The 13,301-nt window shown below is 40.0% G+C and overlaps 1 protein-coding gene across 1 annotated transcript in view; it reads left to right on the plus strand.

Annotated features, from left to right (window-relative positions):
* Window positions 1-11,252, plus strand: part of polr1c (RNA polymerase I and III subunit C) — a 102,080-nt gene extending 90,828 nt beyond the window's left edge. The window contains exon 9 of the mRNA XM_086045959.1: window positions 11,035-11,252. Coding sequence (XP_085902085.1) covers window positions 11,035-11,153 — 119 coding nt within the window. The 3' untranslated portion in view covers window positions 11,154-11,252. The remainder of the gene's footprint in view (window positions 1-11,034) is intronic.
* Window positions 11,253-13,301: the final 2,049 nt, after the last annotated feature.

Below are 13,301 nucleotides of genomic sequence, written 5' to 3' on the forward strand. Positions count from 1 at the left end.
CAAATCAGTAAGAATATAGCTCTCCACTCGCTTCTTTGCGTTAATGGTGCTTAGAAGTAGCTCTGTCCTTCTCCCCTGGACTTTCAGCCGCTCTACCAGTGTCTCTGTACAAAATGTAGCGGCCCCAGTGCAGGCGCTTGTTTCTTCGTGTTGGGGAGGCTCTGCATCCATTTTCTTGGAGTTGGGAGCGTCTTCTGAAGCAACTTCTCCTATATTTTCCTTTCTTTTTTCTTGCTTTACAAAATGTAGCACACTTGGATGCTTCAAAGAAAAGTGTTCACACGTCATTTTCTTCTTAAACTCCTTAGAGAGGTGACCTTTCACCAACCAGCCAAAGCAGAAGATGTTTTCTTCAGAAATTCCACTCTATCTTTGTGGTTTTTCTCTTAATTTATGACACTCTTCCATTGTGTGGCCCTTCTCACAGAAAACACATGGCTTTTTGAAGGCCCGATTGAAGGATGACGCATCGTTATTTGACATTGATGACTGGCTTTGTTTATCGTCAACTTGTTTGGCTTTGGTTGCAAAGCTACTTCCCTGCTTTGTGTCTTTTTGTTTCAGAATGTTCTTAGTATCTTTCCTTTCAAATGCTGTGCTGTCGAGATTTCCAAAATGGGGATCAGACATGGCATTAGCGAGGCACTCGAAGTTCACTTAATCTGTAAACTTGGCTCGTGTACCACGGCTGACTTGTAGATCATAAGCGTGGAGTCTCCATTGTGCCCTCAGTTTGAATGGCATTTTGGAGAGGACTGCCCTCATCGTTGTTGGATTGTTCATTTCTTCCATATAATCCACATCGTCCATAGTGTTGTGACAGCTCACCAGAAACACTGAGAACACAGTCAAAGCATTCCCATCTTCTGTTTTTATCACTGGCCACTTCCAAGCCTTGTTTATTAAGGCTGTGGTGATTTTCAGCGGTTCTCCATACTTTTCATGTCGCAGTCTTACCGCATTGTCATAACCGCGCTCAGCAGTCATGTGTTGTCAGCTCTTCACAAGGTCCCAAGGCGCACCTTTGGTATACTGCTCTAGGAAATACAGTTTATCTGTGTAGCAGTCGGCTCGAGCATCAACACCATGATTAAAGGTTCTCATAAACGATTTGAACTAGCGGTTCTCCACTGAACACTGGCACTTCTCTTTGTGGCAAGCGAGACAGTTCCTGGTTCTTAACGAGCATTTTAGTAATGTCTATGTTTTTTCATGAGCTCACACATTTCTGCTGCATTGCGTCATGTTGTAGTTGTTGTTCATTACTTGGTTCTAGTTTGGGTCTCGGCACCTGACTTGTATCTCTTCGCTTGGGGATAGCACCAGGTGGCATGGCCAAGATACTTTCACTGTGAAACATGGATGTCTTTCTTTGTGGCTCGATATTTGGATTATATGGAAGCCCATATTCACGTAATGGTTCATCTTTTGCATGGCTAGGCATGCTTCCGGCAGACTTTCTATTTTGCTCTTCACACTCATGATACACCTTGAGTTTTGCATTGCACCTTGAGTTTTGCATCGTAAGCAGCTAAAGCTGCTTTGATTTCCAACTGTTCCCGTTTAGCTTTCAGACGTGCATCTTTCTGTTCCCGTTCAGCTTTCAGACGTGCCTCTTCTCTTTCTAATGCTTGTCTTTCTTCAAGAGCTGCTGCTTGTGCCATCAATGCGGCTCGTTTGGCTTGCTCTTTCATTCGTGCTGAGGATGCAGTGGAAAAAAACTTTGATGTTCTAGATGTCACCTTTGATAGGCCACTGTTTGACACACTATCTTCAGCAGTCACTTGATCATTGATTTTTGCAGTCTGAATGCATGATTCCATTATGCTTATAAAGTCACGGCATGCCGTAGCCTTAGGTTTAAACCAGCATTCTTGATCTTCTTCTCTTTCACAAGGTTTGAAATATGAATGCAATTAATAGTTAATTTGATTGAATTCTACCAACAGTTTTTCATATTCTTTTAATTCCTTTTGCACAACCTTTATATCAGGCACATTTTCCTCTTCATTATGTATTGCCAGTTTTATTTTTACTGGATTTCTTTAACTGTCTCAGCTTTTCTGTCCGTGCATCAACAAGGGCCTTTATTTTGTCTTTTAGTCTGTTAGGCGTGAGCGCCCTCTTGCGGCTTGAACGGGATATTGCACATCCTTCTGACTTGGTCTCATTGAATTTGTCAGGCGTGATCTCCCTCTTGCGTCTTGAACTCCGAGCTCCTCCTTCTGACTCGATCTCACTGACGAGCATGTTGCCGCTGGATTCCATTGTTCATTAATATATGTTTATGACGCAGCAATTGACAATCGCGGCTCGTTCTTGAGTTTATTTGTGACGATTGGTCCGCTTTAGATTCACGTGAAACAGAACTCGTGACATATTGCGGTCATCGATGTCGCATGCTAATTGATGTTAGCTCCATGCTTTTCTGTATCGGACTTTATTGTTTAGCTTTTCCAATAACAATTTTCTTCACAGTTAGAATTACTCACACAGACGAAAAGAACCTTTTATGTCTTGAATGTTTTGTCATCCAACAAAGTGAGCAATGTCATTCAGTACAGCAGGTGGATAACATGTACTTAAACTATGAGCACGGTCAAAGCTGTTTTACAGTTCAGCTGCACATGCGTAGTAAATCTTTATGATGACAGAGTTGAGATACTACTTCAAAGCATTGGCTCTCACACACATGAAAACATCCTCTTTTGTATGGATAGAATGAGGTTGCAGATAAAGTCAGGTAGCACTTGTCAACTAGTAACTTTGAACTTCATTTTAAGAGCTACGGCGTAGCAGAGGACAGTTCATGCTCCACCACGGCTCTTGTGTGATGGGATATGCTAATATGTGCCCGGGATGGAACATTGTAACAGGGCTCCAGCACGTTTAATAAACGTTTGAAGCCCAGCTCCTCGACTAAAGCATATGGGTGCATAGATGTTGCTATATATATGGCGATTGCTTCAGTAATTACTAGGGCTGTAAAACGATTACAAATTTTAATCGCGTTAATCACAGCTTAAAAAGTAATTGATTGTAATTAGTGTTGTTCCGACACCGATACTGGTATCGGGAGTTTACCGATACCGCATTAAAATGCTGGTATCGGAAGGAAAATACGAGGAGAAGGCTTATCTATTATTTGCATTATTGGTCATCGGTCTATTTATGTCTAGTTTGGTCAGTTCAGCCATCCAATCAGAGCAGGGGAGAGTAACCAATTGTGTCAATTACTGCCAGGTGTGTTCACCAGCAATCCATAAGAGGGACTTGGTTGCTGGTAGGACTGGGCTGGCTGCGAGTGACGTGGCTAGTCCCTGGGCTGGCTGCAAGTGCGTGGCCACTCCTTGTATTGGGTAGCTGGCTGGCTGCGAGTGACGTGGCCAGTCCCTGGGCTGACTGCGAGTGACGTGGTCAGTCCCTGGGCTGACTGCGAGTGACGTGGTCAGTCCCTGCCATTTTTGTGTGTTTTGGACTTTTGAACACATAAAGGACTCCAGTTATCTCACTCACTCGACCGACTGCCCCTATGGCAGTATACAATTGTGATGTCACGCATTGGGGGGTCGGTTTGAATCACTGAATATATTTTAGAAGTACAAATGCTGCACCTTTCTTTATTACAAATGTACATATACTGATGTGAATACAGTATGTATCCCATGTGTCGCTCTCACAAGCAAGAAGAGCTATGAAAATAGGCTGTTTATTCAACATATGTATTTTGTGTGTATATGTTACTACAGATACTTCACAAGTGATGATTTAAATATGAATAATTTTACATCCAAGTGAGTGTGCAGTTCTTTAGAATTACAAAACAAAGTGCGCTTAGTTTGGATTTTGTTCAAACGGCCAGGTATCGGAACAGTATCGGCATCGGCCGATACTGCACAGCCAGGTAGCGGAATCGGTATCTGGGCCAAAAAGTGGTATCGGAACAACACTAATCGTAATTAATCTCAATTTGAACTCCAAATCGAATATCTCAAAAATATGCCATATTTTTCTGTAAATTGTTGTTGGAATACATTCAACATACTTTTATATATTTATATATTTTTTCATTACAACAAATCCTCATGAGATAAAAATTCAAAATTTTAAATTAAAATTATTAACATTCTTTCTGTAGTACCGTATTGGCCGGAATATAAGACGGTGTTTTTTGCATTGAAATAAGACTGAAAAAGTGGGGGTCGTCTTACATTCGAGGTCTAAAGATTATACCCATCCACGACGCTTGATGGCGCCAGATATCATTGAAGCGAATGCTGAATTTGACTCTGCAGGCAAAAGCAACCCCTGTCACGTGAGGATGACGTGCTATGGGAGGAGCCAGAGGATGGGATTGAGGACAGCGACACTGAGCATAGCGAGGCAGATAATTGTTTGTGAGGAGTAATGTTCTGTCATGATAGATCTCAGCTACTCTCAAGTCAAACCAGTTTGCATTATTTTATTGCAATGTTTTTCCTTATTCAGATTTGTTTAAAGACTACAGTTACAGTTGGACTTCACTTTGATGGTTAATGCAGTTATTGCAATTTTGTTGTTTGATCACAATAGATTGGTTTATTTGCATTTCAAAAACCAGAAGCCGTTAATTTACGGATGTGATTGCACTTTAGTTTACATATTTCAATGTTAAGATATTAAGATTTGAATGAGGCAAAATAACATGCCCTTTCTCTCAAATATATTGTTATAATCATTTGTTTCAGATGTACTGTAATTATTTTCTGTATAAAAATTAATTTGGTGTTCAAAAAAACTTTTTTCAAACTTGAGTCTTGAAAAAGAGCGTGTCGTTTTATAATCAGGGCCGTCTTATATTCGGGCCAATACGGTATTTGTTTAATACAATACAATTTTATTTATACAGCGCATTTCATAACAGCTGGAGCTGTAACAAAGCACTTTACAAACAATAAATAAATAATAATAAATAGTAATAATAATAAACAATAAAAGGCCATAATACACAGTGTTGATCAATAAATTAACCTAAAAAATATATACAGTAAGTATTCTCTAGTAAGGAATCATATTTGTATTGTTCAATCTTTCCTTATAACAGAATTTCCTTATGTGGGAAACGACTACGGTACATGTACCTGTATGAATGTGCAACTATGTTAACGAAATACATGTGGAACAACACAAGCAATGTAATGCTCCAAAATATATTTTCCCCCAAATTTTTATTAAACAAAAACTAAACTACAAAGTACAGGTATATGAACAAAATACAGTACAGTATAACAAACCAATACAGTACAGTACTGAACTACAGTAAACTGTACTATATTTTAGTGTTGATTTTTCTCAGACTTGGGGAAGAAATTAGTCTATTTTGAGTTGTTGTGTTGGCTTCATTCTTTGCTGTATGAAAATGTTTGTCTGCGTATCATACAGTTTTGTTGCTAATTGCAAGAAACTGTCCCGTTGATCATCACTGATGTCTAGGGATTCTTGTGCATACAAAAGCAATTTTCATGCCATCTCCATAGCTCTCTTGCTGGACGGTGGCTTTACATCAGGACTTTTCTCATAGATTTGAGTTTTTCCGACTCTGTCTCCTGCAATGAACTTTTTTGTACGTCTCGGGGTGCTACACGTGCCTGCCAATTTTTGTAGACCTAGGTCAAATGGGCTGGAATTCTATTTTCTTTTCCTACTCTAGGTGGCGCTACAGAGCCATTTCGTTTGCGTCGTTTACGGTGACTTTAAAATATCAAATTTTTCATCAGGCCCGATGAGACTGCAAAGTTTGGTGAGTTTTTGTGCATGCTTAGGGGTTCAAAAATCCGATCATTTGGTCAGAAAAAAAAAAAAAAAATTCTACAAAAACAATAGGGTCCTTGCAGCTTTCGCTGCTCGGGCCCTAATAATAATTTCTACAAAAACAAAAGTGACCTCGCAGCGGCTAAAATAGCCCCTAAATACACACATTTGCATTTTAAACTTTTAATTCAATATGTATTAAAATTCCAGTTTTCTTCCTTATAGACTAGTCACAAATAAAATTTGAGACAAACATAATTTGTTTTGGGTTTTTTTGGACCGAAAATATACCGAACCAAAGTTTCCAAGAAACCGAACAGAAATGTGATTTAGCGTCCCGTTACACCCCTGATGTTGAAAAATGCTGTCGTAGTCTACCACCAAGCGAAGCACCTCCCCTCTCCGCTGTACTCGAATGAACAGCTGCAGCATCCAAGCGACCGCCACATTTGACCGTGGTCACAAGAGCCGTGGTGGAGCACGAGCTGTCCTCTGCTGCTCTTATAATTAAGTTAAAGTTACTAGTGCTACCTGACTTTACCTGCAACATCATTCTATCCATACAAGAAAGGGGGTTTCCCTGTGTTTAATCTTTTTTATCATTATTATTATTATTATTATGAACAACACTAAAGCGCAAGTCTTCATTCAATCTTGTGCTTTTATAACAGGGAATGTTTTTTGCTTTATAGCAAATTGAATTGTAACTTGCTCCCCGTTCAAACTAAAAAAAAAGTCTTATGCATTTGAGACTTATTCCTGTACCGAACCCGTACCGAACCGTGACCCCCATACCAAAAATCATGATGTTTTTTTCTCTACTGATAAAGACTGGGTTATATGTTCGGAAAGAAATGATGCCACATCATTTGACAGAATTGCAAACTAAACGTACAGCAGGCTGAATTGAAAGACACCTCGAAAATCAAAATGAAAAAATGATGTAGCAGGTTAACTTTCATGTTGCTGAAATTTAATTCCAGCAACTCAAAATGGTACTCAATAGTCTGCAAGGCCTCCAAGTGCTTGTATGCATGCCTGACAACGTCGGGGCATGCTCCTAACGAGACGACGGATCTTGTGCTGGGGTATGTCCTCCTAGATCTGTTCCAGGGCGTCACTGAGCTTCTGAACTGTCTGAGGTGCAACTTGGCGGCGTCGGATAGACCACAGCATAATGTTCCAGAGGTATTCTAATGGATTTAGGTCAGGCGAGCATCAGGGCTAGCCAATAGTACCAATTGCTTCATCCCCCAGGTACTGCCTGCATACCCTTGCCACATGAAGCCAGGCATTGTCATGCACCAGGAGGAACCCAGGACCCACTGCCCTGGCGAAGGGTCTGACAATGGGTCCAAGGATTTCATCCCGATACCTAATGGCAATCAGGGTGCCGTTGTCGAGCCTGTAGAGCACTCTGCGTCCCTCCATCGATATGCCTCCCCTGACCATCACTGACCCACCACCAAACCGATCATGATGAACAATGTTACATGCAGCATAACGTTCTCCACGCCCTCTCCAGACCCTTTCATATCCATCACACGTGAATCTACTCTCATTTGTGAAAAGCACAGACCGCCAGTGGTATACTTGCCAATGATGGTGGTCTATGGCAAATGCCAGTCGACCTCCACGGTGCCGGGCAGTAAGCACAGGGCCCACAAGAGGACGTCGGATCCTCAGGCCATCCTCATGAAATCTGTTTGTGATTGTTTGGTTAGAGACATTTACACCAGTGGCCTGCTGAAGATCTTTTTGTCGGCTTCTGTCAGTGCTCATCCGGTTCCTCTTTGCACAAAGTAGCAGATACCGGTCCTGCTGGCAGGTTAAGGACCTTCTACGGCCCTGTCCAGCTCCCCTAGAGTAACTGCCTGTCTCTTGGAATCTTCTTCATGCTCTTGAGACTGTGCTGGGAGAAACAGAAAACCTACAGGCAATAACACTCCATGTGCCTGGAGGAGTTGGACTGTCTGTGCAACATCTGTTGGGTCCAGGTACCGCCTAATGCTACCAGTAGTGACATTGACTCTAGCCAAATGCAAAACTGGTGGAAAAACTGTCAGAAAAGATGAAGAGGGAAAAATGTCAGTGGCCTCCATCTATAAAACCATTCCTGTTTTGGAGGTACTCTCGTTGCCGCTCGAGCACACCTGTTGTTGATTTCATTAACACCAAAGCAGCTGCAACTAATTAACCCCCTCTGTTACTTAACTGACAAGATCAATATCACAGACGTTTAAAAACGCAATGCTATACTCAGATTAAGTTAAATTTTTTTGAGCTGTGTATATATGTAAATATTGTATTTTATATATATATATATATATATATATATATATATATATATATATATATATATAGTGTGTGTCACAATGTCATCTTTTCAAAATAATAAATGTTATGTATATATACGTGTATATATGTATATATATTTATACATATATATATATATATATTTATACGTATATATATGTATTTATATGTATATGTATATATATATATACATATATATATATATGTATATATATATATATTAGGGCTGTCAATTTAGCACGTTATTGTCCAAGTTAATCCAACCCCCTTGATTCGAATGGAATCAGTTCCATCATTCCGGTTCACCAGGAACCGTTCATATTTTAGAAAGTCGGTGCTAAGTTTCGATTCCTAGTAAGCCGTGCGTAAGAGCTACGAACAAAGTACGACCGATTAAAAAAAAAAAAAAAAATGTGTGCGTGCATCCCCGCTGCCTCGGGCTCCTGCCGGCGAAGCTGCGTAGCAATATCACGTTAGCTCGCCCCCACACCCGCTCAGCTCCTTGGCTCGCTTCGTCCCGGCCAGCAAGCGTGGGCAGTTGCGGCGACTCTGGGCGGGCCAATTCCCACAGATCTCCACTGCTGTGCGGCTGGTAGGACACCGCGGTGGCAGCAGTCGCCCTTCACGGGGCCTGTCATCCTGCCCGGCGGGCCGGGCCGGCCGGCTCATTCAGCCGTCGCCTAGCCATAGAATGACCCAAAGTCAGAATCGGCTAAGTACGTCTAATTGCAACGTTGAACCAACAAGTTCAACACACAAATGCACATATCCAGCTTATATTTATCTTAGATCATACATAGCTGCAGCATACACATAAATACTGTACATAGAGATACATCCAAGAATATAAATACCAAGCTTGCAGGCTGTGATCAGAATTTAGCTTTGACCTACCGCGGCAGCTGACGAGCACGACGGAACGTTCGCTAAAAACTACGTTAAAGTTTTAATTTTTATCATAAAATTGACTTACCTTAACTGGAATGCCATAGTGTAATTTATCCAATCCAGCACTTGAAAACGCTTGTCGCCGTCGTGAAAAGTGAAAGTAAAAGCAGCCGCTTCTTCTTCCCTCATTCTTCTTCGCCTGCTTTTTCTTCTTCTTCTTCTTCTCCTCCTACTTCATTTTAAAAAACGAAGAAGAAGCATGGCCGCCGGGGGGATCATGCATTAACTCTATCTTTGCACAACAACATAAATAAAGTCCTTTGGATAAAATGCAACGCGGGATTGTAGTTATGGTAAACTGTTTTAAGGCCACCTAAGACAAAAGTAACAAACACTTTCACGCTTTATTTGGCGATGTCTTAAGTCGTCCGTGCCGCTGGCCCGTCGGGACCTGCGCTCACGAATTATAAACACAGCTCATGTACTGTACTATCTGATTTTTTCAAAACTTTATTAGAGCAAACACATCATTACAAACATGGAGGAGAAAGTATCCAGCTTGACTCGTTGACTAAATCAACGGCACATTTGAATAGTGGATGCAACTAAGCGAGAGGCTGCGATGACGCGCACAGAGTCAGCTCACGTACAGAACAGTGTGTGGAAAAAGTAAATCCACTTGTGCTCTTGTTGGTCGATCTCACACTGGGAACCAGTCACCGCCTTATATGAGTGCCTGCGGGTATGTACAAAGCCTCCGAGTCAACTCATATCTTTGAAACAATGTGTCTTTCTGAAATATAGCTCCCGATATGGCTGTGTTGTTTTATTTTTGATTTATGAATGCTTCTGAAAAATCCGCAATGCACTGAGGGCGCAAAAGTTGAAGTGCGAAGTAGCAAGGGATCACTGTATTTTTTTTATTACAAAAAGTGTATACATGTATACATAATGACAACTTGTCTTTAACTTGAATACTTAGGTGTGTCATAGGCTATTGCTGCTGAGTGTTTAAAGATTCCAGTGTCTTAATAATTTACTAAATTATGAGATCTTTATTGTTAATGTATATTTTATATATTTTTTCTTTTAATTTCTTAGAATATCACCTGAATGGTTCGCTTGTATTTATTTTTTCTAAAAAATGTACCATTTACTTATCATCTTTTCAAATTTTTTGTACCGAAAATATACCGAACCGAAGTTTCCAAAAAAAATGAATCGAACCGAAATGTGATTTAGCGTACTGTTACACCCCTAGTGTGCGTGTGAATGCGTGCGTGCGTGTGTGTTTGAAAGGGCTGAGGGGCTGTTTGTGTGAGTTGAATCCAATGCTTGTTTTTTCAATTGAAAGGGAAATCAACCCACAAAATGTTTTTTTTTCAAGAGTATTTTCTATGCAGGCCCACTAGTTGCAACAAGGCATTGCTTGCATAGAGCATATTCTTGAAAAATAATATGTTTGGGTTGACTTTTCTTTAATAAAGTATTTGCATCAGAAAATTAATCCTCTTATTCATGTTAAGGGGATTAAAATTCAAGAAAATAATGGGACAAAAAAAAATCAAGGGATTCTTTTTTGCAATGAAATGTGTGATTCACTATGAGTTAACTATGAAAAAATGAGATTAATCGTGATTAAATATTTTAATCGTTTGACAGCACTAATATATATATATGTGTGTCTATTTATATGTATATATATATATATATATATATATATATATATATATATAAGCAGATATATTATTTTTATCAGCTAGGTGCCCATGCCCCTCCCAGTTCCAATATCCCATCTGCTCCATGCCTGCATATTAGATTGGTTACAGTGCTGCTCACATTCTGAAAAACAGGCAGCAGCTGAACACTCAACATTGACACGGCTGATGATATTTTGTACACAATAGAATTCCATGTCAAAATCACTTTGTGGTGTTTATCGCATTTTTAACATTTTGCTCTACAATTGTATGTTTAAAATAATCTCTCAAATTAATATTGATTAATTAATTGTTGTTGAATGTTTTCAATTTCCAACAGTTTCTGTGGAGTCCACAGGAATCCTGCCCCCGAATGTCCTCGTCACAGAAGGGATCAAAGTCCTCATGGCCAAGTGTCAGCGATTCCTTAATGTACTGGACTCGACCGACACGGAGTGAAATAATGTGAATGAGATCTATTACAGTGATGTGGGGGTTCCAGTGGAGCTGTTATTTCAAACTTTTTTTTTTGCAATTAAACATTTTTTTTAAAACATATCACATTGTTTTCATTTATTGTTGATGTACGAATGTTGCAATGCATTTTATGATGAGGTACGTTCAATAAGATGACATGTAATTACTGAAATTGCCGGAGGTCTTGTCACACATGCCATTCAGAAGTAAATCTCAATCCTGTTAAGCAAGTCCCAAGTAGACATGGGCCGAATATAGAATGTTAAATTCTGACGGTATGATAACAGTGAGCAAAAATATTGTATCACGTGTCAGATTCCACTTACTGGAGGGCTGAAACCGGTTCCAGTCCTTGCCAGCTCTCCATCTAACGGGTTTCCGCTTTCCCCTGCCTCTCTTAAGCCGGCATCGAGGTCGACACGTCTAGGTTACTAACTGCTGTAGTATTACGAATTCAACCCGTCTTCCTTCATCCACACGCTCTTAATGAGTGACCACTTTAGAATTAAGGCGAATGATCCGACCACTCTTGTTTTTTAGGCAGCTCTACCTCTAAGAATCATTTGCACTTGTTATGACCTAGAAAATGTTGCTATTCTTGTCAGAACCGCTGGGGTTTGTTTACATTGAGCCAGAGAAACTATTTGAATTCATTTATGGCGTATACCGTTGTTATGGGTGCAGTTATTCATTAAAAAGGTCGAATGGTTGGAATAAAATAATGTGACAAAGATTATTTTATAAGTTTAAAGAGAAGTTTAATAAAGGAATAATTAATGATACAATAATCATGATTCAAAGATGAACACGCCAGATGCGTGCTACAATCAATAATCATGAATAATTTGGAAATAAAATGGTTAGAATATTCAAATAATAATTGGAAATGATGAATACGAATAGTGATAAAAGATAATCAAAATGGAAAGCGACATCCTTTCATCATAAAATAATGACATTGATATTACTCATTGGTCTTATGAGCAAAACCCCTTTTTCCATCCAAATCTGAACTCCCAGTAATTGAGATAATTCAACAAAATATTATGGTAAGGATAACCCTTAATAATAAAAGGGCATGAATTTAAGAATATTATTAAAATGAATACATTTGGTTAAATGCAATTAAAAACAAATGTGATAAAAAGGAAAAATTAAGCATTAGTCTTATTTTGGGTGGAATTAAGAGCAATCAGTTCTTAAATAACACAAAGTCTAATTCATCGACAAGGAATTTGGAAAAGTAAGCTGTCTAATTGGCTCTCTCTCAAATGCAATAGAGTGTTTTTCCTATTCTTACCTTATCGTCGCTGTCATTTGGTTAAGTCCAAAAGAAGATTAAGTCATTTTGTCGCAGCGTGTTACACTAGAGAATCAAAAGGCAAAAATCCATCTTTATCTGCGCAGCTTCTCTCTATGCGTCCCTCTTAGCTGGCAGAAGGAAAAGAGAGCAATGATCTCTGAAGGCTGAGGCCTTTTATAGGTCCTCATCCTTCTGGAAACTACGAGATGAGGTCATGGGTAATTCCCAGAGCTGGGCACTTGACTCTTTTTTGCCGGTCCGGCCGCGACCCTCCACCCATGACCTGGGTACCCTTACAAAAAACCCTTACAAAAAAAAAAAACGTGCATGACGCCACCATTGCTTACTTCCATTGCGAGCCCTGGGGTTGGTTTTATCATATTGTATAATTATTTGGGTCCAACAGACGACAAATCTGCAAGCATTCAACAAGTTTATTTATTTTCCACACTTCCCTGAGTGCTGCGCGCAGCTTGACTATACTCGCGGAGACAATTTGTTTTGAAACAGTTGTGTTCCAAGTCGGGGGGCGTCGCTTCAAAAATACAGCGACAATGGATATAGTGCCTGCTTCAACCATAAAGGAACCGAGATGACTACACGATGCATTTAATTTTATTGCAAAAACTACCTGAAAGGTGGCGGCTAAGGGGGAACATGGGTGAGTAGCTTCTTTACACACACATACGTGACATAACACCCACGCCACTGCCAAACTAGTTTGCTTTGCAGCAGCACCGAGCTGCGTGGTGCATCTTCTCTTCTGTGGGGAAACTGTATGTCATCGCAACATGTGACATAATGGACCGATCAGAGCAGCAACAATT

This window comes from Filicampus tigris, chromosome 11 (assembly GCF_054856515.1).
Source record: "Filicampus tigris isolate MCC_2025a chromosome 11, RoL_Ftig_1.0, whole genome shotgun sequence".
NCBI classification, from domain to species: Eukaryota; Metazoa; Chordata; class Actinopteri; order Syngnathiformes; family Syngnathidae; genus Filicampus; species Filicampus tigris.